Source organism: Schistocerca nitens, chromosome 1, assembly GCF_023898315.1.
Source record: "Schistocerca nitens isolate TAMUIC-IGC-003100 chromosome 1, iqSchNite1.1, whole genome shotgun sequence".
Classification (NCBI taxonomy): Eukaryota; Metazoa; Arthropoda; class Insecta; order Orthoptera; family Acrididae; genus Schistocerca; species Schistocerca nitens.
Window position 1 is genome coordinate 918,748,379 of NC_064614.1, and position 25,638 is coordinate 918,774,016.

Below are 25,638 nucleotides of genomic sequence, written 5' to 3' on the forward strand. Positions count from 1 at the left end.
GGTATGTAAAAACTATATACCTAGTACAATTATTATTTTTTTCTGGTGGAATATCTTGCATTTTGGATACATTTGACTAAAATTGTGAGCAAAAGTTCGCAGTAAATAGGCCTAGTATTCGTTATCAAGTGGCTTTATTTTGATTTTGAAAACGAAATATAAATTTGTGGCTCGTGTTACTTTTTATTCGTGTTTAAATTTCTCTGCAGTTCGTATTTTGTTACGCATTACCGATACGTTTTATTCTCTGTTTGTGAGGGGGTGTTGTTTTTCACTCTCGCATTAGTTAGCATGAGTGCTAACGAATGTTGAAACTGCTGTTTTCATGTTTAAAAAGCGATCTCTCTGTATGAAGCATATCTGTGTTATTTTTCGATGTGTCAAACAATGGAACAAATTAATCTAGAAATAGGTTAAATTTATTATTGACGTTTTTAGCTTGACACATTGTCTCATTCCAACTGCTGCAAATGTCTGCTGAAGGTTTGTAGATTTTCACTGTTGACTTATGCTCAAAATCTGCCATATTTTTACAGGAAAGAAAATTTACATTACAATAACAACGCATAATTGCTTTTGTGAGGTGAGTTAAAAGTGATTGTTTGCTTGGGGAATGTACTCAGCTTTCCTGAGGGAGCTCTATAAACAGTTACACAATATTTATTTAGGATTCTGAAGGCAGAGGAATTTAATATTATACACTGTATTAGTGCAGAATTTTTCAAGTGAGTGTAAATAATAGTTGTCTGGTCCTGAAAGAATGTACTTTATTACAGTGCATTTTTCATAAATGTACCTTGTTTTATCATGTATATCGCAATATTATTTACATGCCGCACTCGTACGTTTTCACTGGCTATTGATAAGTCTTATGCAATTACATTACCGGTAAAAAAGAATTATGAACTATAGTTTCTGCTATATCGCGATTGATAAAGTTGCTTATTTTAACCATTCGGCAAAGTACTCTCCTCTTTGCGTGGTATCATTTGCCAAGATCTCGTTTCGTTATCTCCAGCGGTTTACGAGATATGACAGGCGTTATGAATATTTCATTCCCGCGCGTTGCGATCGGAAGTGAAGTTGCTGCAGACGCTCAATTTTTTCGAGATTGGAAGCAGATATTGATCCAAAGTTTTACGAAAACTTCAAAACCTCGTCTGTATTTCATACTCAGCAATAGAATGTGTAATATGCATCAAACACAAATTCATAGCGACCCCTATTTTTGATGGCAACGTTCTCAAATTTGATACTCATCCGTGAAATACCACAATAGTTATGACCATTATCGAAATGATTGGCACTTCATCATGAAGCTGTCATATAAAGCTAAAAGTATTTCAGAAATTAATTATTTTTTACGGAATAGGTTCTGTAAAACCGTTTGACAAAGATTTGCAGGCCGTGCGTCTCGATTCTTTAAGCGCAGCGCCAAGCAACCCTGGCCCGCTTAGCGTGACGTCACAAGAGCGCGCCGCGGCCTTCTCTTTAGGTGGTGGTGGTTGTATACCCTGCTTCACTAGACCCGGGAATCGTAATACGTGGCAGAATGGGAAGTACCATCTGCCATGCACTTCACAGTGGTTTGCAGAGCACGGATGTAGTGTAGGTGCAGATATCCATTTTTTTTACAATATCAGTCCTGAAACTGGCTCATGGAACTCTTATTACCAGTAGCGTCTTCCCTTTTACTCTTTGACGCCGCGTTACTCGGCGAGCGTTGTCTTGGCTGTTTGGCTGTACAAGGAGTGGGAGCAGCGAGCAGCTGTTGTGTGTCTGAGGGGAGCAGGATGGCTACCAGTTGCACGGAGCTTTGCGACTCGTGGTCTTCGTCGGACGGGCAGCAGCAAACGCGGGTCGACCGCGAGAAGACGTGCCCCATGCTGATCAGAGTCTTTCCTAGCGAGGGCCGGCACCACAGCCTCGCTTACTACCAGGATGGCCAAACCCCAGTTTCAGAGCTCCACCTCTACTCCTGGATGGACGCCACGCTCGACGAACTCTCCAAGTAAGCTGCCCACACTACGTGGCACACTATTTTTGACACTCAGTGCTGTTGCACCTTAAATTTATTTGCGCACGCAAAAAATATAAAATACCTAGGAAATTGCGATTCTAGCTGACAGCTTTGACCAGTGACGTAGTGAATATGTGGGTAGTATCGAAGAATGTTTGCCTATCGAAGTATGAAAGTCGTAGTAATTTGTAATGCCTTGATTTCTCACGCAATTGCTTTTCATCATGGATGAATCAGTTGTGTTTACAGCGAAAATTCTCTGTGGGAAAGTGACTGACCGTAAATCAACTATAAGATTTTTGCAGTCATTGGGAATTATTGCAGAATTTTGCAAGTGTAGTGTTTGTGGAAATTACATGGTTTTGACAAAGCTTCCATCATCACGAACTTCCGACGAATACATATAGAGGTGCAGAAAAAATAGTATATGGAGATCTATCCGCAGGGAGACATGGTTCGAAAGGTCGAGGCTGAATTTAGAAGTAATAGTCATGTTAACCTACTATTTTTGGTATCAGTATTCTTGTAAATCTGTCATCCACGAATCAGGGGTTTCGTGTGGCACTGTAGTTGACTGGTTTTCATTTTGTTAAGTAGTTTGCGTGGAATTTGTAAAGTATAGGGGATCGTTGGGGGGCCAGAGGTTACAGTCGAAGTAGAAGAGTGACATTTTGGAAAGAGAAGGTATGAAAAGGGGCACGAGGTTGTTGGGCTTCGGGTTTTTGGAGTAGTAGTTTCTGGAGGGGATTGTGCTGATGTTGTATTTAGGGTCTTACCAAATCATACTAAGTAAGTGTTGACATCATTAATAGAAGAATATGTTGAAGAATGTTCCGTAGTCATGTCGAATAAGTTTGCTTCGAACAAGGGGTTGGGTGAAAAGGGTTATTATCATTTGGTCTTGAATCACAATATTCAGTTTAAAGCTCACAAGACCCCCGTCTTGTACCAATACTATCGAGGGGTATTGGGAGGCTGTAAAATCTGTTTCGGCGGAGAAAGAGAAGGATTTCAGTGTGGTAAGCCCATTTGAATGAATACTGTTGGAGCAAGAGTATTCCTAAAGGTTATTGTGTATCTCTTCCATTTATGAAAATAGTTAGCAAAATATAGAAGCCACGTTTTGTTAGTTAGGTGTTGGTGGGTCTGATATTATCTTCTTGTTTTACGTTGCGTTTTTTTTCTGTTACTTTAGCCTACTATGGGTTTGCTACTTTTTTGTTTACTCTTGGGGGGGGGGGAAGTTATCTGTCATTTTAATATTTTTTGCTTACAATGTTGGGGAGAGGGGGTTGCTGTGTCTTGTGCCGGTGGGTTTTTGTGATTGACTTGTGATATCATTTTTTTTATTATTTTAAAATTTTGCGTGTAGTTGAGGACCGGTGGTAGGGAAGAACTGATTTGGGTGGTGCCTCTTTCATGCCTCGCAGTTTGTGTTTCTCATTAATTTTTTGATTAGTTATTCTAGATTTTGCGTATTTCGTTACAGTTTGACCTCCTGACATTATTATTTCTTGTTATGTTCCTATTTTGTTCTTCTTGTCACCCTCTATCATTCACTCCTTTGGAAGATCATATGTGGTAAGTTTCTTTTTTTGTAGCTACCTTTATGTTTTCCTTTTCGAAGTTTTTGCTATATTTCTCTTAATTTTACTTTCATTCCTGATGTATCAATTTAACTGAATGTTATTTTGGAGCTACTGTAGCTGGTCTGACTTTCGTGTAGTATAGTTATCGGTTCAAAGGTTTGGTCATTTTTGCGTTTTATTTTTTGAGTGTGCAGTAATGTTTGTAAAGATTTTAATTTTTTGAAAATCTAGTCGTATTTTGTAGTTTACTAACAAGATCGTTTTTTAAGCAGGTTTCTCATTTAAGATTTTTGCGCTTGTAATTGCTCTTTGTACTACCGCGAAAAAGTAATATTTTAATCGGTACATAGAACTGACTCCTATATACGTTACTTCAACTTAACGATACCAGCTATTCGATGGTTTATTACTTAGATCCTTTTTGCAGTGCGTGTGGAAAATATAATACAATATCTGCATTCGTAATTGCTCTCAAAAGTTTTGCGAAAAAGTTAGTAATATTGGAATCGGTAACTAGAATTGACGTATAAGATTAATTCTAGGCTAGTTACCGATTCCGAATATTCCAAAGTTCATTAATTGGATCTTTATTTTTCTGGCAGTTATCTCAAATGTAATTACAGTTTTCCGCTCGTAATTGCTCTCTGAATTACCGCGAAACAGCTACAAGCATTGGAATCGATAACTAGAATTCACCTCTGACATAGGTCAATGCCAGTTACCGATTCCAAATATTCGATAGTTCATTCATTACATCCTTTTTTCTGTTCGATGGTTCATAAATGGATCGTTTTTTTCTAGCAGGTGTCTCAAATGTAATAAGATTATTCCGCTCGTAATTGTTCTCTGATTTACCGCAAAACAGATACAAACATCTGAATCGATAACAGGCTAATATAGGTCAATTTTAGTTGCCGATTCCACTTATTCGCTATTTCATTAAGAATATCGTTTTTCCAGGTTCTGTGTTAAATATAATACAATTTCTGCACTCGGAGCTGCTCTCTGAGCTTCTATAGTAAAGTTAGTAATATTGGAATCGGTAACTAGAAATTGCCTCCTCTATAGGTCAACTCTAGTTACAGATTCCAATATTTGCTAATTTTAAACGGATTATCGTTACTTGAGTTCCTGCCTTGTTTAGGATTTACTGTGTTCGCTCCTCCATATTTTGTGTTAGTAATTCGTATTTGTTATAATTCGCTTCATTTTCCCGCTGTTCTGTTCTAATTTAATTTCTCTCCGCCCAAAACCCCAACTTCCCTACGCTTCTCCCATTTGAATGAATAATCAATAGTAGAATTAAGGTAAGTTTTCAATAAGACGATTTCACCAAGTGCTATACTGTAACACAGTTTATGGTGCTCTGTGCCCCTCCAATTGCGTAAATTATGATAATAAAACTAGACACAAATTTTCTACACTCATGTTCTTGTTTATTACGGTTATCTTCAACTCGTTTACACGTAATTCGTGCGTAAATAATAATCGCGTTAAATGTGAATATTATTTTTCGCGTGCTATATTCGATTGTTTACGAGTATGATTCATTCCCTTCATAGATTGCCGATATGCAGCATCTTTGCCTTACGTATGACGTCATTGGTCAAAACCGACAAGTGGAATCGGGCATTAGAATTTATGCGAAATCGGTAACTAGAATCAATGTATATAGGACAATTACAGTTACCTATTCCAATATTTGTTACTTTTTGTGAAATTTGGTTATCTGTGTACGGGCTTTTTTTTAGGACTCCTGTGTCGGTTTTTCCACATTTCATATTTCCGTTTCATATACGTTATTATTTACTTCATTTTCCCGTTATTGTGTTGCATTTCAGTTTCTACCCGCCAAAAACCTGCACTTGCCCCCAGTTGTCTCGTTAGATTCAATAATTATTATCATCAATCAACACTATTTTATAATATTACGACTTCACTGTGCGTTATACTGTAGTAGAATTAAAGATTCACTATACTTTTCTTACTCGCATAAATTACAATTCATATCTATTTAACACACACACTTTATATATATATATATATATATATATATATATATATATATATATATATATATATATAATCTTTCGTTTTATTCTTATTTATTTCTATATCGTCATTTCAATATAATTCGTGGTTAAATAAATAATCGCGTGAATTGTGATTGTAATTTTATCGTATGCTTCATTTGATTGTTTATGAATATAATCTATTGCTTTCAAAGATTGCCTCTCTGTAGCATCCTTCCTTGCCTTTGCTATGACGTCATTGCTCAAAGCAGACGAATGGAATTGGACACTAGAATTTCTCCCGAGAACTTACTACATCGGAAAAACAGTTCAAATTAAAACTGTTCTGATCAATTACATATAGATAAGAGAATCATTTGTTCGAACCGTAACGAATCATGTACCGTAGAAAGTAGTTCAGCAGATGTAGTGGAGCCACAGATACGGCGTACGAAAGAAAAACAGTATGTATCTTACAGATATCGTAGCTAGTATTGGAAAATACTCTTGAAGTATAGAGCTAAAATGGAGACAGCGATACGTAGTTCCAAATAGATGTACTTATCAGTAATAAATCGAAATTGGAATATAACAAGAAGAACTTTAACTATTCACCGGAAAGCTCACGAACAGCGTAGGGGCGGTTGTCGTACCTTGTTACACTTTTTAGACTTCACCTCTTACCAGGCTTATAATGGTAGTTTAATGTACTTTTTAGTAGATTTTGAAAATTTCCAAGATGCAACATAGTCTTGCACCTAGGAGCAAATATTCTATTCAAATTTAATAGTCCGTGTTTTACATTATTACTGTGCTACAAACCAATAATCGATACGTGAAATCAAATTAAGCAGAAGCTCTACAAAAACGATTACAAATTACTTTTTGAAATAGAAGCTATCGACAGTAATTCAGATTTCCCTTTTCGACAGAGAGAAAATTGTTAAGACATTAAAGAAATTCATTTAACTTGCAAATATCGCGTGTTCCTCGGTAAAAAACACCTTCCGTTTCAGGTAAAATTGCGAGCAGGGACGGTTAAGTATGTCTCAACCATCCACACATTATGTACCTAATCTTAAAAATATACTACAATAAAGAAACTACAATATCCTCAAAATAGATTTAATGGTAAGTCCCGTCGACATCGAGGTTGTCAGAGACGAAGCACTAGCTCAAATTTCGACAAGGGTTCAATCCCGTCTCCGGCCATCCTGATTTAGGTTTTCCGTGATTTCCCTAAATCGCTTCAGGCAAATGCCGGGATGGTTCCTTTGAAAGGGCACGGCCGATTTCCTTCCCCATCCTTCCCTCACCCGAGCTTGCGCTCCGTCTCTAATGACCTCGTTGTCGACGGGACGTTAAACACTAATCTCCTCCTCCTCCTCCAAATTTCGACAAGGGTGGGGAAGGGAATCGTTCTCACCCTTTTAAAGGAAACATCCCGGCATTTGTATCGGACGATTTAGGGATATCACGGTAAACCTAAATCTGGATGGCTCTATGCATGTTTTAAGTGTTGTCCTCCCGAAAAAAATAGATTTAAAGTGATAAAAGTGCACTTGCAGTTTTGTTAGGCATTTTCGACGTTCCCCTGTTTCCGAAGTCGCGGTTAGGCAGGAACCTAAGAGTACAGTGCAAATTTTGTGGAATACTCTTTTATATGACAACATTCCGCACAATATATTCCTTATCCCCCTTGTAATTTGATACAGTACGGATCATGAAATTTACATATCGATATTCTCTTATTGGTTTCCGATTCATGATTCGTCGTGTTCACTTCCAGTCATTCACCCCGTAAACAGTTACCAACAGCCGCACGCGACAAAAAAAAAAGCCACCGACACCGCAAGTACACTTCTACGTTTAATATACTATGCAGTTCTTACATGTGTAGAACTCGTAATATTTACAAACGCCGAACAAAACACAACCCGTGCCTCACAACAACAAGAAAAAATTTAGAAAACTTCGGAAGCATGTTTATGCTGGTCTCTACTGCGCGTTCCTTAATGCGATTCTAAAACAGATCACCAAAAGAAACACCGACCAGGAAACAATATTTGTTCCTAGGTATACTTCCCCCCCCCCTCTGATAAATGCAGTGTTCAGGTCAAAAGGATTTTGTAATACAACCTGTCGGTTTTGCGCAGCGTCAATGCCACTGTGTCATTCCACACCTGATATTTAGAACTAGAAGTTTTCAGTGAGGATGGCGAAGTAATATGCATTACGTCCTTTCTTCTTCTCAACGACGATAGCACTATTGCGGATAAGAGTTACGTAGGACGTATGCCGTCTCACTACCCACTCACTGCATTATACGCACAGTAAGCAACAAAATACTTGTCAGAGATTCGACTATCTAATTAAACCTCTCTAAATTTTCTTTAAAGTTTTACGTTTTATAAAGAAACGCTCTTTAAATATGGCGCGAACGATGGCTTTCCGGTTCTGTACTAACTGGTAATTTACAATAACGTTCATTTTGCATTCAGTTTCGTTACATTCACCATCTCACAACAAAGTTCTCACCTTCCAAACCTATGTTGGAGCTCTGGTTACGTTACCGATCAGGCTGTCACCACTACCACGATTTTGGGGCACGCTTAACTTTCTATTACAAGTAATTCAAGTGGCTACCGTGATACGCAATTAATAACTAAGTAACCGAAAATACAAATGCACGATTTCGTTACTGAAATAGTCATTTTGTAAAAACATTTCTTATCAATATACTTCTGTGTATAAATATACTTGTAGACTTTTCCTTCATTGTAGTCAAGCAATGAACTGTACATCAAGCAGAGAAATATGGCTATAGATTTTAACTTGAGATTCGCAGACTTTCTTGGAGCAAATCTGCCTGTTACATGTACACTAAAGCTATATGTCTTAAAAATGTTTCCAGCTGATAACTTCGTAGTCCCGCTACAGAGCCGGCAATCTCTGTATATTAAGGCTATGCCTTGACAGACAGACTGCCTGACCGTCATCATCCATCCCAAACCGATAAGGATGTAAACTTGAAATTTGGAGAAGGTGTGGATCTTATACTGTAGGTGTCGTTTAGGAATAGATTTTTCGAAATTCCAACTGTAAGGGGGTGAAATAGGTGATCAAGGGTTTTTTAGAAAAACGTCGCTATTAATGTAATTTTCAAGCCAGTCCTACGAAATTTGTACTGGTTCCTTGGAAATATGACTTCACATTTTTGGAAATTTAAATCCCTGGGGGTAAAAGTTTCTTTTTTTAAAATACATCATTACCTATTAAAGAACTACTAAATTATTTTTAAAGCTATACCTATGAACATTGATATTTGGCTTCTCAGTTACAAATAAAAGGTACATGTTTCAGTGTTTTTGGAAATTGAATACTAAGGGGCATGAAATAGGGAATTAGATTTTTAATCAAAATATTTTATTATGATAGCATTTTTAAGGATGAAGCTGTAAAAATTTGAATTTGTCTTCTCAGTTAGAAACAAAAATATACATGGTTCACTGTTTTTTAAAATTCAGCCCCTATGGTGGTTAAACGGGGGGATGAAACCTTCTATGGACATATTTCACTGTGCAAGCATTTTTAAAGCTAAAGTTATGAAAATGTGTATTTGGCTTCTCTATTAGAAATAAAACACACTCTTGTTACTGTTTTTGGAAATTCAACCCGTAAGGGGATGAAACAGGGTCAGAGTGATTCACTGACTCGTCATCGCCCAGCCAAAATCGCTAAGGGTAGAAACTTGAAGTTTGGGGAGCGTGCGAATCTTATAGTGTAGGCCTCGTTTGACAAGGGATTATACGAAATTCTAATACTAGGTGGAACAAACAGGGGATGAACGGCTTTTGGCAAGTATGTCGCTATTAAGGAAACTTTGAAGATAGAACTACAAAAACTGGTATTGGATTTCTCTGTCAGAAAATGAAAAGTACGTGTTTCAACATTTTTGGAAATCAGCCACTAAATAAAATAGTGGATGAAAGTCTTTTTTTAGGAACTACTAAAGGATTTTTAAGGCTACATCTTTGCCATTTGGTATTGACTTCTCGGTTAAAAATTAAAAAATACTTGTTTCGGTGTTTCTGGAAATTCAACCCCTAATGGAGTCCATCCAACAGGGGATGAAAATTTTTAATAAAATATTTCTTTACATCAAAAAACCTTAAAATTAAATTATGAAGATTAACATTTCACTTCTCGGTTCGATATAAAGAAACATTTTTTAGGGGAAAATTTGTTAGGGGATGAAGGATGCTATGGAAATATCTACACAAGAACCCAAATGACATGATTAACAAAAACTTTGAACTCCAGATATCAGAATCCCTTTTTGGTCAGAAGCACATTAGGAAAAGACCGTGCTTGTATGGCGTTAATTAGCGTGATTTGCTTAGGAGATGTTGCAACATGCGAACAACATAAAATTGGATTAAATAAAAACAAAAACAAAAATATCTCTGCAGGGCATACTGTCTACGCGAGGGAAGCAACGGGCGCTATGCTAGGTATGTATTATGGTTATGAATGACGCGACATTTATGCAAATATTAGATTTTATTATAAGAAAATCCCTGCCAAATACCCTACTAATCCCTACAGGGGTCGTGATGGGTTACGAAACGCAGAAAACGCACGACGATATGACGTTGTTTCCCTGATGCTGGCGCGCGCCGCCTCGTTCATTGAGCCACAGATCAAACAAGAGACGCTGTAGAGCGTCATGTCCACCTTACCTCGACGTTCCTGGCGGCACCTACCCGCAAAACTTTTGGGTACAAGTTACTTGATAGTAACCCACTCTTCCCACACCTTCATACTTTTCATTTTGTTTGTGTGTAATACGCACCAAAAAAGTCGATGAAAATTTTTCCGTTTAATATAATGTTTTTTCTGAGTTTTCAGTTTTATGCTTAAAGCTAGTTAGATTTAAAGCGCATGGCGACAACAAAGGATTCATCACAGAATTAGAAATCGCAGAACTTATGACCCGTGAATGGTTAACGCGTCTCGATGACTCGCATTAAACGTGTTACCAACGAAGATAGACCTCTGATTGCGCTAAGGGTCAATGTGTCACCATAACTAAGATTTCGGAAGCTGGTGGTGGTTTAAGTGTAAGGTGCACCGTCACATTCCAACACGATTCTTCTGCTCTTCTGTATTTTTGTGATATTCCTTGTGCGTTATGCACCTTTCTTCATTATTAAAAACAATCGGAAACACTAAAATAATTGATGGATAATTTAGGTGTTTTACGAATAATGTTCTCCAATGAACTTCGGAAAAGCTAAAAATTAACTTAATGTAGGCACTTTCTATTCAAACCAGATACTAATCAAAATCTGATAAAACACGGCAGCTATGAGTCGTTTGTTCATTTTGTTGTTTTTCACCGCAACAAGTTAGCGCTTTATAACGAGCTGTTGTGAGGTTCAAACCTGTCGCATGTTGGTATAAACCAAGCTATTGCTCACTCACGCTGTGGCAAGCTAATTTTTGGGTCCAGACATTGTTCACCTAATGTGAAGCTTGTCGATTTAAAGATTTTTTCCTTCCTTCGCCATTGCAAAATTGTATGTGGCATCTATCAGATATTGATGTCACTTCATTGTTTTATAACACCATTAGCAAATGTTCATTATCCGTGTTGGAAGCTTTCCAATTCCTTTGAAATACTTAATCGCTACTATCTTATCTGTAACCTTTTTGAGACCCTCTCATTCATCTTGGGAGCCGTGCCTCTGTCGTGTTTTACATGTTTAGTAATCTGCATAAAAATTCAATTTATGATGTGCATTAAGGGCGCTCATTGCCACTCACCGATGTTCTAACATTACCTCCTTCACTTCATGAGATTCTACTTAAAATCAAACAAAGGTTACCCTGAAAATGGAAATAATGTGAGCGAAGTAAAGAATAGTATTACATTTGTAAAAAAAGCAAAGTAACGTAGGTGGATGACTTTAATGTTCAAATATCTATCGGAATGTCAACTGCAATGAAGAGACAGATGAACATTACCAAGTGCAGCAATCGGGGAACCCGCAGCAACTGGATATTCCCGGACATGAACTACTAAATCACTGAGAAGAAAAAAATTAGACACACGTCAAAAAACGTTTTGCATCACCTCGGTTCCGAGAGTTCCGGATCCTGTACAGAAAATTGGAAAAGAGATCAATGTAAAGATCATTTTCACACTTTTTATTGATCATGAAAACCACACATTGCATGTTGTACCACCATACATCGAGACCTTCAGAGTTGGTGGTCCAAATTGCTGTACACGCCGGTTCCTTTAATAACCAGTAGAACGTCTTCTTGCATTGATGCATTCCTGTATTCTTCGTGGTATACTATCTACAAGTTCATCAAGGCACTGTTGGTCCAGATTGTCTCACTCCTCAACGGCGATTCGGCGCACATCCATCAGAGTGGTTAGTGGGTCACGTCGTCCACAAACAGCCCCTTTCAATATATCCCAGGTATGTTCGATAGGGTTCATGTCTGGAGAACATGCTGGCCATTCTGGTAGAGCGATGTCTTTATCCTGAAGGGAGTCATTCACAAGATGTGCACGATGGGTCCGTAAATTGTCGTCCATGAAGACGAATGCTTCGCCAATATGCTGCCGATATGGTTGCACTGTCGGTCGGAGGATGGCATTCACGTATCGTACAGCCGTTACGGTGCCTTCCATGACCACCAGCGCCGTACGTCGGCCCCACATAATGCCACCCCAAAACAGCAGGGAACCTCCACCTTGCCGCACTCGCTGGACAGTGTGTCCAAGGCTTTCAGCCTTATCGGGGTGCCTCCAAACACGTCTCCGACGACTGTCTGTTTGAAGGCATATGCGACATATATCGGTGAAGAGAACGTGATGCCAATCCTGAGCGGTCCATTCGGCGTGTTGTTGGGACCATCTGTCCCGCGCTGCATGGTGTCGTGGTTGCAAAGATGGACCTCCCACGGACGTCGGGAGTGAAGTTGCGCATCATGCAGCCTATAGCGCACAGTTTGAGTCGTAACACAACGTCCTGTGGCTGCACTAAAACCATTATTCAACATGGTGGCGTTGCTGTCAGGTTTCCTCCGAACCATAATTCGTAGGTAGCGGTCAACAACTGCAATACTAGCCCTTGGGCTATCTGAGCGAGGCATGTCATCGACAGTTCCTGTCTCTCTGTATCTCCCCCATGTCCGAAAAAAATCGCTCTAGTTCACTCCGAGACGCCTGGACACTTCCCCTGTTGAGAACCCTTCCTGGCACAAAGTAATAATGCGGACGTGATCGACCGTGGTATTGAACGTCTAGGCATGCTTGAACTACAGATAACACGAGCCGTGTACCTCCTTCCTGGTCAAATGACTGGAACTGATAGGATGTCGGGCCCCCTCCGTCTAATAGGCGCTGCTCAATCATGGTTGTTTACATCTTTGGGCAAGTTTAGTGACTTCTCTAAAGAGTCAAAGTGACTGTGTCTGTGATACGATATCCACAGTCAACGTCTGTCTTCAGGAGTTCTGGGAACTGGGGTGATGCAAAAACTTTTTTTGATCTGTGTAATTAACGGACAAAGGCGCATGTCATGTTTAAAGATATGCAGGACAATCTACAGCACTGAAAGTTATGTCATTGATAAAATGCAGAAGCATATTTGCCTAGCTCATGTGTGGATTTACATACAGTCATAAACTTCCACAAGAGTTCCCTAATAACATCTGTTTTGTCGACTAGATATACTATCCCTGCACCATCGTGTCCAATTATTGACTTTGTCTCCCGATACTGTTAGGCTCAACTGGAGCTCTGTACTAAAACCTGTTGAACATGAATTTGACCACAACATTCAGAAACACATTTATTATATAAAATTCACAAAGATAAGATCAAATGTGCACTACGGATCATAATAGCCTCTCGATGACTTCAGGTGAGTTTTCTTTCTAACCAGTCATAAATTCGGAAAATATAATTTTATGAAACTTCATTCTTGCCGTTGTGTTATTATCTTAAAACTGTGAGATAAAGCATTGACATGTTCATTGTGTCATGGATCAAAATCTACAGTTCGAATCGTATAGCTTTCTGAACCTATGTATCGAGAAGGTCTTCTTCACGAAGACAGCATTCTCTGACCAGACCATATAACACGAGGAAATGATTCATCTGATCAGCAAAGTTAGGTAATCTGCTGTATTAGCGCACACCAAGATATTGTTGGAACCAGAAAGTTATGGTACTGGCATAGCTCTACTGTGTATTATAAGTAATTTCGTAAAGGCTTAATTGATGTTCATATAGTTTGACAGCAGTGATATTCTGTGTAGGAGATGTCATTTTGAGGTCACACTTATTTTTAACGTAAATAGTATTGCCAATATTATCCGGGTTTTTGGAGTATCCAGAAAGGTTTGAATTAACTTTAGTAAGACAGCCTAACGTAAAACGCCATCGGAAGCACCATATTAAAGCACTTATTACAAATTGTCTAGAGTACTTAGTCTTCCATGGTTGTTTTGCATAATCCTTTGGTTCAAATGGCTCTGAGCACTATGGGACTTAACTTCTTTGGTCATCAGTCCCCTAGAACTTAGAACTACTTAAACCTAACTAACCTAAGGACATCACACACATGCATGCCCGAGGCAGGATTCGAACCTGCGACCGTAGTGGTCGCGCGGTTCCGGACTGTAGCACCTAGAACCGCTTGGACACTCCGGCCGGCTGCATAATCCTATCGTCGAAGTGCAAGGTATACCTACGTACCACAAATACGGCTCTATCGTTGGTTCGTCCATTCTTGAATGAGGGAGGCCCCTCCACTGTCATCATTCATTCTTAATTTTTAGGCGTTACCAGTAGCTGACTGTTCGTTAAGTTTGATGTAAATATACCGCCAAACGTATTTCTGTACAGCGAACAGGTAAGCATGATAATCGTGAATTTTATTTGAAAACGTCAATTTCTGTAATTCATTTCTTACCAGAGGATGTATTTCTTAATGACTAAGAAAAAACTTTGGCATAAGAGTCGTGTTAGTTACCACTGATATCTATTAATTTGCGCTCTGTGTAATTTATGGATTGATGTCAGTGGGGTCGGGTGGTTAGCGGGGCCGGCCGCGGTGGCCGTGCGGTTCTAGGCGCTGCAGTCCGGAACAGCAGGACTGCTCCGGTCGCAGGTTCGAATCCTGCCTCGGGCATGGATGTGTGTGATGTCCTTACGTTAGTTAAGTTTAAGTAGTTCTAAGTTCTAGGGGACTGATGACCTAAGATGTTAAGTCCCATAGTGCTCAGAGCCTTTTTTTTTTTTTTTTCCGAGCATGAAGGGGAACGCCTCCCACAGTAGATAATGCACAGCACCGAAGAGCGTTCGCTAACACGATGGCAGCCCCTTCCCTTTCCCCTCACTCCTACCAAGTGCATCTTACAATCTTCACCATTAATACTATACGTATTGCTTCTCCGTTTTAACCCAACGCGTGAAAGCCGAACAAGACAGATGTTAATCAAGGCTAGTAAGATTATCATTTTGATAACTGATTTGCACCATCTTCTACAAGACTTCAAGGGGAAGAGGAACTGATTACCTGGTAGTTAAGTCGCTTTAAATCACCATCATCTAATAAGGCTGTTGACCAACATATAAGCTACCATTAGTCTTTATGTTCTAAAATTATCTGTAGCAATATTGTTAACTTGACGTAGGCAATTAGCCACCTCAAAAACTAAGTGCCTAGTGGGGAAAAATACCACATTATTTGGTCAACAGTAGTTTCCACACATTGCCTGGAAGACACAGGCTATAGCCAGGCCCGGCTTAATGTTACTTACAGCAAAATACAGCCATGGCTTGCCTGTAAAAATCCCGTGGTGAATTCGTTGAGTAAGTGTTACTAACCTCAGACATGATGTAACACGAAGCTTGTTTCATCTATTCGGACAATTCGACTGTATTTTTTTCTTGGTCACTTTGCGATGCAGCTAAAATCTCAGTTTCGAATTCATCTAGAATTAATTTCATATTTTCGAGGTCTTTCATTTTAATATGGACCAGTTATTATCGTCTGGTCCTGCTGAAGTTTCGGCTCACGGTGTAAGTTGTTTTACAGCATACCTATGTCATCTACCGACAAAGCGAATTTCTAAACAATTTATGAATACTCTGTGCTAAAAACCACTAACATTATACTCTGCTGACAGCTGAATCAAAATTTCATGTAAAGACACAGATTGACATATACGATTGTCTTAGGACATGTGTAACTGTCCTTCGAGCCTTTTCTGGGATGAGCGGATCAAGGCGTGGGGGAGGGGGATTTTGCGTTGTATTCCTGAGGTACTGGTACAGCATAGCACGATTAATATATTTTTGTCATTCGGTTGTGAGATAGGGCCAACTGCCTTGTAGCAGTGGTCACACTGGTTCCCGTCGGATCACCGAAGTTAGGCGCTGCCTGACTTGGCTAACATTTGGATGGGTGACCATCCGGTCTGCTGAGCGCTGTCGGTAAGCGTGGTCAATTGAGGAGCTACTTGATGGCAAAGTAGCTGTCACCAAGTAGCGGCTCCGTTCACGAAAACTGATAATGGTCGGGAGAGCAGTGTGCTGACCACATACCCCTCCATATCCGCAGTGTGTGACGCTTCTGGGCTGAGGATGATAGGGCGATCGGTCGGTACTGTTGAGCCTTCAAGCACTGCTCGGACGGAGTTTCGCTTTAGTTGTGAGAGAGGGTCAACGTCATCAGTCAGTGTCATCGGATTCTCTGCTGCCACGGTCCTGTGGCAGTGCGTAGGAAACTTCACACATTATGATTCCTACATCCTACGTCACCATCATCTTCACATACTGATGCGTAATTTCGCGTGTCTTATCTTCCTCGTCATGACCGGTTTAGCATCCATTGCTGGATATAGGCCCCTTCCTACATCTGTCCAGTCACATTTGCCTCCTTTGTATACCATCAATCAGTCTTCATCTACATCTACATTCTGCGGGCCAACGTATGGTGTGTGGCGCAGGGTATTTCATGTACTGCTGTGCATTCTGCCCTTTCCTACTTCAGTCGCTGATGGCATGGGGAAAGACGATAACTGGTAAGGTTCTATGTGAATTCGAATCTCTCGAATTTTACCATCTTGGTGTTTCGGAGAGATATACAGGTACATAGGAATGTGCTCCGGCAGGATACTGACAATAAATTATAAAATGATACACAACGCCTCTCCTGTAGCGCCTGCCACTGGTGTTGGATGAGCATCTACGAGGCGCTCTCCCCGCTCACTAGCCGATCCTATGACGAAACGAGCTGGTCTTCTCTGTTTCCTACGGTCAATCCTGCTCGGTACGTATCCAGACTGCATTGAAATATTAAACTATCGATCTAACGGTGTCTTTGTAAGCTATCGGCTTTATGAGTGGATTACAGTTCAGGAGGATTCTCTCTTATGGCTCTGTGATCTGCCTTTAATAAGATTTGTATTAGGTCTTTCATCCACAAGAAATCGCTCCTTATATTGTCTATACTCCCAGACATTTAATGGATGTGACTGCTGCAGCGAAGTACACGCTTTAACTCGTCCGACAAGTGGTCCGTTGGTTTGAGGTCAGGACTCTACCACAGGCCAGGCCATTTCAGGAACGTTGTCCACAGACCATTGCCTTACACGTGCTGCTTCATAATCGGGTGCATTGTGACACTGATACAAATAAACATCGTCGTCCAACTGTTACTCTACTGTACACAGTGCACAAGTGTGTTCATAGGCTTCTTCGTTTAGCGTTTTCTTAAGGGTAATAAGGGGAGCATACGCTAAACGTATCTTACCACCAGCTCCTCTGCATTTGTCTGGTGGCACTACACATGATGAGATGTAATGTCTGCAGCCACTCGCCAAGCCCAAACCTTTGCATCGGATTGACACAGGCTGCACCGCGACTCATCACTCCAAATCACTCATTTTCAGCCATTCTCCTTCCAGTGGCCTCTCTCTTCACGTCACGTTGTGTCGCTGGTTGGCACTGGCTATAGAAATGTGCGGCTTATGAGGAGTTGCCCGACTATTGTAGCCCATTCTTTTTAACACTCTATCCACCATCATTGTGCTATCTGGACTCCTGATAGGTCTTCTGAACCCACGTGTGATTCCTTCCACTGCTTTCATGCGACTTGTTGCAACCAACTTTCGCATTGTTTGGTGGTTGCTGTCCGTCAGTACATGAGGTGTGCCTGATCTTAGTTCAGATGTTGTGCCTTCGCGTTTCCACATCAGAGAAGGGCGGGAACGTCTCTGGTGAATTTGTTACCCAAATGACATCCAATGACTTGTCCACGTTTGAAGTCACTGAGCTCTCCCGACGAACCAATTACACTATTACTAGTTCTTTACTGACAACGGTTCTAGGCGCTTCAGTCCGGAACCGCGCTGCTGCTACGGTCGCAGGTTCGAATCCTACATCGGGCATGGATGTGTGTCCCTCGGTTAGTTAGGTTTAAGTAGTTCTAAGTGTAGGGACTGATGACCTCAGATGTTAAGTCCCATAGTGCTCAGAGCTCTCTGAACTATTTTTTACTTACAACAGAATACTTCCAGCTTTCTTTAACACTGGCAGTCCCCCACTCCTGACACCTACTGGCCAATACCGCATTACGTAGTGGTGTCTGGGAACTCTGATGAGAAATGTTACGCCAACTGGTCTATTCCTGGAGCTGGAGTCCCATCCACTATGTCCTTTCTTATCACGAGGAATATTTAGGAGAACATCCTTCAACCGTCGCTCATCATTTTGTCTCACTACATGGCCAGTCTATCTCCATTATAACTGCGTCACTGACACAGCTTCTCTTCCTATCTTCTCTTATCCGTTTGTTTGTTTTCCTGACCCTTCGCCGCGCGGGGTAGCCGCGCGGTCTTGGACGCCTTGCCACGGTTCGCGTGGCTCCCCTCGTCGGAGGCTCGAGTCCTCCCTCGGGCATGGGTGTGTCTGTTGTCCTTAGCGTCAGTTAGTTTAAGTTAGGTTACGTAGTGTGTAAGCCTAGGGACCGATTGAACTCGGCAGTTTGGTCCCATAGAAACTTACCACAAATATCCAAATTTCCTGATTCTTCTTGTTCCGACCGGCACGAATCGCTCCGTTGCTCGTTGGCCTATCCTCAGTTTCTAAAATGCAGATTAAGGTTCCCGTTCGACACCCGTTAGTTAGTCCTTAATGACGTGTGGGTGTGGGGTGTGTTGCGTGCGACAGGTGCGTGGCCCGGCTGATGCCGGACGTGGCGAGCGAGGGCACTCACCTGGTGTTCGCGCGCGTCTTCCCTGACAAGAGACCGGAGTGCGAGCCGGGGAGCTACGCGATGAAGGAGGTGGGCGTCGTCTGCTGCGGCGTCGCGGGGCTGGACGACGGCAAGACGCTGGCGCAGGCCAAGTTCTGCCCGGGGGACTTCCTCGACGTCGCGGTCTTACCCGGCCGCAGGCCGCGCTACTCGTACTGACGTGTTTCAAGCGAGCACTCGGTTACTAGCTTTTTAAATAACTTGTATATTTTCGAAGTATATTTTAAGTGAGATTTAATTTTTAAGAAAAACCTATTTTTTAACTAAGATGTATTTTTTAAACTAACATGTATATATTTAATAAGATGTATAATTTAATAAGATTTATACTTTTAGTAAGATGTACAAAAAATGTATATTTTAAGTAATGTATATATATATTGGGACACCATTTATTCGTCAGAAAAACATTTTCTTGACGATATTTTTTTTTACTTTTATTTATCTGGATGTTACCAAGGTAGCTTGATAAGTGAAATAAATACCTTTTTTTTTGGAAAAAAATTCTTTTTCTAAGCTCAATATATCCGGTCTAGCTAGATACCAATAATTATTTTCTTCAGGAAAGATTTTTCCTTACCTCGATAAAACTCGTCAGCAGTTCACATACCATCTTCTTTAGCCCTAGAACCAATAAGCATTCATTAGCCCTAGAACCAACAAGCAGGGGCAAAAATTGCCGTACATTTTTCTTATATTAAAAAATCATAACTAATATCTCTTTATGTTTATGAGGCTTTGTATATTCGCTTTTTACCTTATAAAGCACCATTATATACGAAGACAGTAACCTCGATGTGGACAGCTGAAATGTGTGTCCCGACCGGGACTCGAACCCGGGATCTCCTGCTTACATCGCAGACGCTCTATCCATCTGAGCCACCGATGACACAGATGAATAGCGCGACTGCAGGGACTTATCCCTTGCACGCTTCACGTGAGACTCACATTCCCAACTGTCCACATTTCTACATATGTATTGTACCTTATAGACATTTGCCCACCCACTCATTACTCGCAAACGCTTTGGCGATTCCCGTAAGAGTTTGGGCAACCTGTGCGCATTCGCACAGACGAAGGTCAATGGCTGGGTAGCCTTTAACATTATATACGAAGACACTAACTTGTTCTCGAAAGAAACAGAATACTGTTGATGACCGTGCAGCTTTTCCCTGGAATAAATGATGACTAACTGAAACCCTTAGCTGCCGACAGGTGTTGTTGATATACCTCGTCTGTGCGAATGCGCACAGGTTGTCCAAACACTTACGGGAATCGCAAAAACGTGTGCGAGTAATGAGTGAATGGGCAAATGTCTATAAGGTACATTACATATATAGAATTGTGGGCAGTTGGGAATGTGAGTCTCACGGGAAGCGTGCAAGGGATAAGTCCCTGCAGTCGCGCTATTCATGTGTCCTCGGTGGCTCAGATGGATAGAGCGTCTTCCATGTAAGCAGGAGATCCCGGGTTCGAGTCCCGGTCGGGGCACACATTTTCAGCTGTCCACATCGAGGTATAACAACAACACCTGTCGGCAGCTGAGGTTGTCAGTTAATCATCATTTATAAAGCACCAACATTAGATTTATACCTTTATAATTTGAAATAAAAAATTCTACTTTCCGCTCAGGGGCACATATTTTTCCTTGGGTTTGTGCTACCTCTGACCATAATTCAAATTGTGTCTAAATTTCATTTCGTAACCTCGTCAAGCAGTAACTGCAGTATTCCTTTCACCTGTTCTTTCTTCAAGTAAATTCATGGCTTCCTATCTACTACGTTTGTACTGTCTCCATTTGTTTACTCCTATTCACAAATTATTCCGGATGGGGAGATTGTCGCCATCTGTGTATCAGTTATATGGAGTGAAACATTTTGTCTGTAGGCGGTAAATGTCATACGTAAATGACAATATTCTCTCCAACTGAACGGTATCTCTTGAAAAATTTCAGTACCCCGTAATCTTTTTTTTTGTGCAAGTGTCCTACTTTCTGTTTTTGAAACTTTTCGTTAAGGATAAAACTGTACTATTCATTTATTAGACCAAAGAGTGAACAGAAATATTGTTCAGTCTGTATATTCAAGTGCAGACTTTCAGTTTCTAGTTTATATAAACGATAATTGTCCAAGATTTGGCCACTGCTGTTTGCTATGCCTTTTACCAGAATAAAATAATATATTAACTTATATATATATTTGGACACCCTATATGCTACAAACATTACGATATGAGTTATAATGTTAACGAGCATGTTAAACTGATCTCACATTGGAAACACAGTCGCTTAAAATAAATACAAATAACAAGACTTATAGCCTATTGCAACACGAGCAAATTTCGCACTTCGTTTGTGCTCCTTGTGACATAAAATAATTTGGTGCTCTTGAGGTTAGATTCCTGTTTCCCTAAAATAACTCGTGCTTAGGAAAGTCGTAAAGGCAAAAACTGGCGAATAGAGTATGTGGGGGACCTATTTTAGAGTGCCGTTCGCCTGTGAACAAGTCTTGATTAACTGGAGTGGTCCACTCAGGAGACTTAGATATGAAGGAACGGAAAATCGTGATTAGAATACTAGGGCCAGGGGACTGGCCTTCTAGGGAGATTTGATCCGCGTGAACCCTCACAAACAGGATCTTCAGCGAGCTAGGTAGAGGAGGAACCTTGGAAAACAAATGGATCTCCACAGTGAAATCAGACCAGGAGCAAATTAAAATTCCATCAGAAACCGTCCATAACCGATTCAAATTCCAGCAGGTCACTCTGCCAGGGGTAGTCACGTTGCCCCTTACGGGCAAAAAGAGTGTAGGAACGAGCAAAGTGGACGAAGAAGGTGAAGCTGCTCAGCCAGAAAATGAGACTTCTGGGCTAAAAAGAAACAGAAGACTCTTATAAACTGTCCAAACGAGCCCCGTTGTATCAAGCTGATCCAAGCGAAAAGACGAAGAAGAATCCTTATAGGGCTGATTTGCCGTCTCAACACTCAGTGCATGTGAAAGTAATGGTTCAAATGGCTCTGAGCACTATGGGACTCAACTGCTGAGGTCATTAGTCCCCTAGAACTTAGAACTAGTTAAACCTAACTAACCTAAGGACATCACAAACATCCATGCCCGAGGCAGGATTCGAACCTGCGACCGTAGCGGTCTTGCGGTTCCAGACTGCAGCGCCTTTAACCGCACGGCCACTTCGGCCGGCTGTGAAAGTAATACATATACCACATTTTTGCCACCTAATTTTACGCTAGCAGTTCCAAGTGTAGAATAATATTAATTACGGTGGTCATTGTATTATCTTTTCTTGTCATCGATTCTGTGTTTTCCATATTTTTTTGAACAACATGAGTTCTTAAGCTGATTGTGCTACAACTGATGCATTTATCCGCCCTTGTATCTTTGTGATCGTGTGGACGATATTTTTCCGAGAATCTATTGGAATGCATCCAGTCTCGTAGCAGTTACAAACGAACTTGAATAGTTGTTTTGTTTCCACTTCCCATAATGATGCCTTTCGCCTTATTTAATAACAAGTCTGCCGGCCGCAGTGGCCGTGCGGTTCTAGGCGCTACAGTTTGGAGCCGGGCGTCCGCTACGGTCGCAGGTTCGAATCCTGCCTCGGGCATGGATGTGTGTGATGTCCTTAGGTTAGTTAGGTTTAATTAGTTCTAAGTTCTAGGCGACTGATGACCTCAGAAGTTAAGTCGCATAGTGCTCAGAGCCATTTTAATAACAAGTCTGAAATATCTGTTAAAAATTGACTCGAATAGCGGATTCTCTATATCCGGATCCCCTATATGTTTAAATTCTTATTTCTCCTTCTATCACGTAATCAGACTGTTCCTCCCCTTAGTAGGATATCAGGGAATTACGTACAAGGTACTAGAGCTGCAGAGGTAAAAACTGTATGCTAAGGCTGAGATTACAATACATTCAATAAATGAGTGCTGGTCTTGTGTTCTCCTGCGAACCACCTCATTTCTTATTAGTCCACCATTATTTGATTCTTGTCTTTTCAGGCTTCCCGCAGTCCGTGATTTACTCCCATACAACGCTGTGCTCCAAAACACAATCTCAGAAATTTCTTCCACAAATTAATGCGAATGTTTGATACCAGCAGACTTCTTTTGGGCAGAAATTCCATCTCCATCTGTACTAGGCTGCCTGTTATGTATCCTTGCTTCGTACTTCAGTTCTGTCTTCCTTTACTTCTTTATCACCAATTTTGAAGCGAAGATATCCATTAATATCACTTCCGCTACTCCTCATCACCTAAGTCTTTCTTCGCGTTACTCTCTGCACAGATTCTATGTGTAACATAATTACTCATTCCGTTCAGTATTTCCTGCAATTGTTCCTTTCTTTCATTGAGAATAATAATATCATAAGCGAATCTCGTTACTGATATCCGTTGTCCCTAAATTTTAGTTTCACTCGCGAACCTTTCCTTTATTTTCGTTATTGCTTCTTTGATGCACAGACTGAATGCTAGGGGCGACAGACTACTTTGCTGGCTTACAGACTTTTTCATCCGAGCATCTCGTCCTTGTCCTTCTGTTTTATTGCTCCCTCTAGGTTTTTGTGCATATGGTGTATTACCTGTGTTTCATTACAGATTACGCCTTTTTTTCTGAGAATTCCGTACATCATTTTACATTGTCGAACACTTTTTCTACTTCGACATATGCTTTGAAGATGTATTTATTTCTTAACGTGCCTTTACCTTTCCTAAAAGCAAACTGATCGTCATCCAACACCTCCTAAATTTCTTCCACTCTTCTGTGTATCATTCTTGTCAGCAACATGACGTGTTAAGATGATTGTGTGATAATAACTCACACATTTATCCGCCCTTGATATCTTCAGGACTGCGTGGATGATAATTTTCGGAAAATCTGTTGGTGTCTCTCTAGTCACTTAGATGCCACAAACCGACTTCAGTAGTCGTTTGGATATCGCTTAATAGAGTGATGCCTTAACCCTTATTTGATCACAAGTGTTGGATTGCTCTGTCAAACACTGTTCGAATACTCGGTGCTCTATATCTTTCGTATGGACTTTCATTTCTTCTTCTACTACGTCGTCAGATAGTTACTCCCCGTAGTAGAGACCTTCAAAGTAGTCTTTCTACCTATCTGCTCTTTCCTCCGCTTTTAACAGTGCAATTGGTCTTCCACTCTTCATGTTGACGCATTTGCTTTTAATTTTTCATATGCTGAATCTGTCCTTCTGACGACCACTTTTCTTCTTCTTCTCCACGTTTTTCTTGCAGCCATTTCGTTTTTGTGTTCCTGCACTTCGTATTCATTTCGTTCCTAAGTGGTTTATAGTGATATATTCCCGTATTCCCGTATCTTAAGAAATATGGTGCCAAGCCCCAAGCCTTGTTTAAATTCAAACTTCAGTCCATAACGTACCACTCACTAATCTTACGTATTCCTTGTGAGCGAACGGGAGAAAGAGGTGCGGGAGGATTTGGGCTCGGTAGCAGGAATTAGAGAGGGAAAATATTGAGTTCTGCAACAAATTTCAGCTAGTAATAGAGAATACACTGTTAAAAAATAACAAAAGAAGGAGACAATATTTCGAAATAGCCAGGGGACGTGGTAGCATTGTAGCTGGATTACATTATGGTCAGGCAGAGATTTCTAAATATGACAGTAGATTGTATAGCAGACCCAGATTACAAGCGCCAAAGAAACTGGTTTAGACATGCGTATTCAAATACAGAGATATGTAAACATGCAGAATTCGGCGCTGCGTTTGGCAACGCCTATAAATGACAACAAGTGTCTGGTGCAGTTGTTAGACCGCTTACTACTGCCACAGTGACAGGTTATCAAGATTTAAGTGAGTTCGAACGTTGTGCTATACACGGCGCACGGGCGATGGAACGCAGCATCTCCGAGGTAGCGATGAAATGGGAATTTTCCTGTAGTAAAATATCAAATCTCCGACATCGCCGCGGCCGGAAAAAGATCCTGCAAGAACGAGAGCAATGACGACTGAAGAGAATCGTTCAACGTGACAGAAGTGCAACCCCTCCGAAAATTGCTGCAGATTTCAATCCTGGGCCAACAGCTACTGTCAGCTTGCGAACCATCAACGGAACATCATCGATATGGGCATTCAGAGCCAAAGGCCCATTCGTATACCCTTGATGAAGCACGACACAAAGCTTTACGCCTCGCCTGTGACGGTCAATACCAACATGGTACCATTGAAGACTGGAAACATGCTGCCTGGTCGGAGGAGTCGGATTTCAAATTTTATCGAGCGGATGCACGTGTAGGGATACGGAGACCACTTCATGAATCCATGGACTCTGCATGTCAGCGAGAGATTGTTCAAGCTGATGGTGGCCCTGTAATGGTGTGAGGCGTATGCAGTTGGAGTGATATGGGACATCTGATACGTCTAGATACGACTCTGACAGGTGACATGTACGTAAACATCCTATCTGATCACCTGCATCCATTCATGTCCGTTGTGCATTTCGACGGACTTGGGCTATTACATCGGGACAATGCGACACCCCACACGTCCACTTACCCCTCCATTGTGGTTGCACCTACAGTGCGGATATCTGTATCACTGAGGCACGCGAGCCTCCCCACCGACGGCTAGGTTCATGGTCCGTGTGGTGTGGGGTGGGGTGGGGGGCGGGGGGGG

General features: G+C 41.0%; 1 protein-coding gene across 1 annotated transcript; it reads left to right on the forward strand.

Moving 5' to 3' along the window:
- Positions 1 to 1,793: 1,793 nt before the first annotated feature.
- Positions 1,794 to 19,129, forward strand: LOC126212571 (histone deacetylase complex subunit SAP18). The gene is made up of 2 exons (XM_049940039.1): positions 1,794 to 2,011; positions 18,886 to 19,129. The coding sequence occupies exons 1-2, from the start codon at positions 1,794 to 1,796 to the stop codon at positions 19,127 to 19,129; spliced, it is 462 nt and encodes a 153-aa protein (XP_049795996.1).
- The last annotated feature ends 6,509 nt before the right edge of the window (positions 19,130 to 25,638 follow it).

Coding starts and splice junctions, on each gene's coding strand:
- LOC126212571 (XM_049940039.1), top strand. CDS start 1,794: ATGGCTACCAGTTGCACGGAGCTTTGCGACTCGTGGTCTTCGTCGGAC. Junction 2,012..18,885: donor ACGCTCGACGAACTCTCCAA/GTAAGCTGCCCA, acceptor TGCGTGCGACAG/GTGCGTGGCCCGGCTGATGC.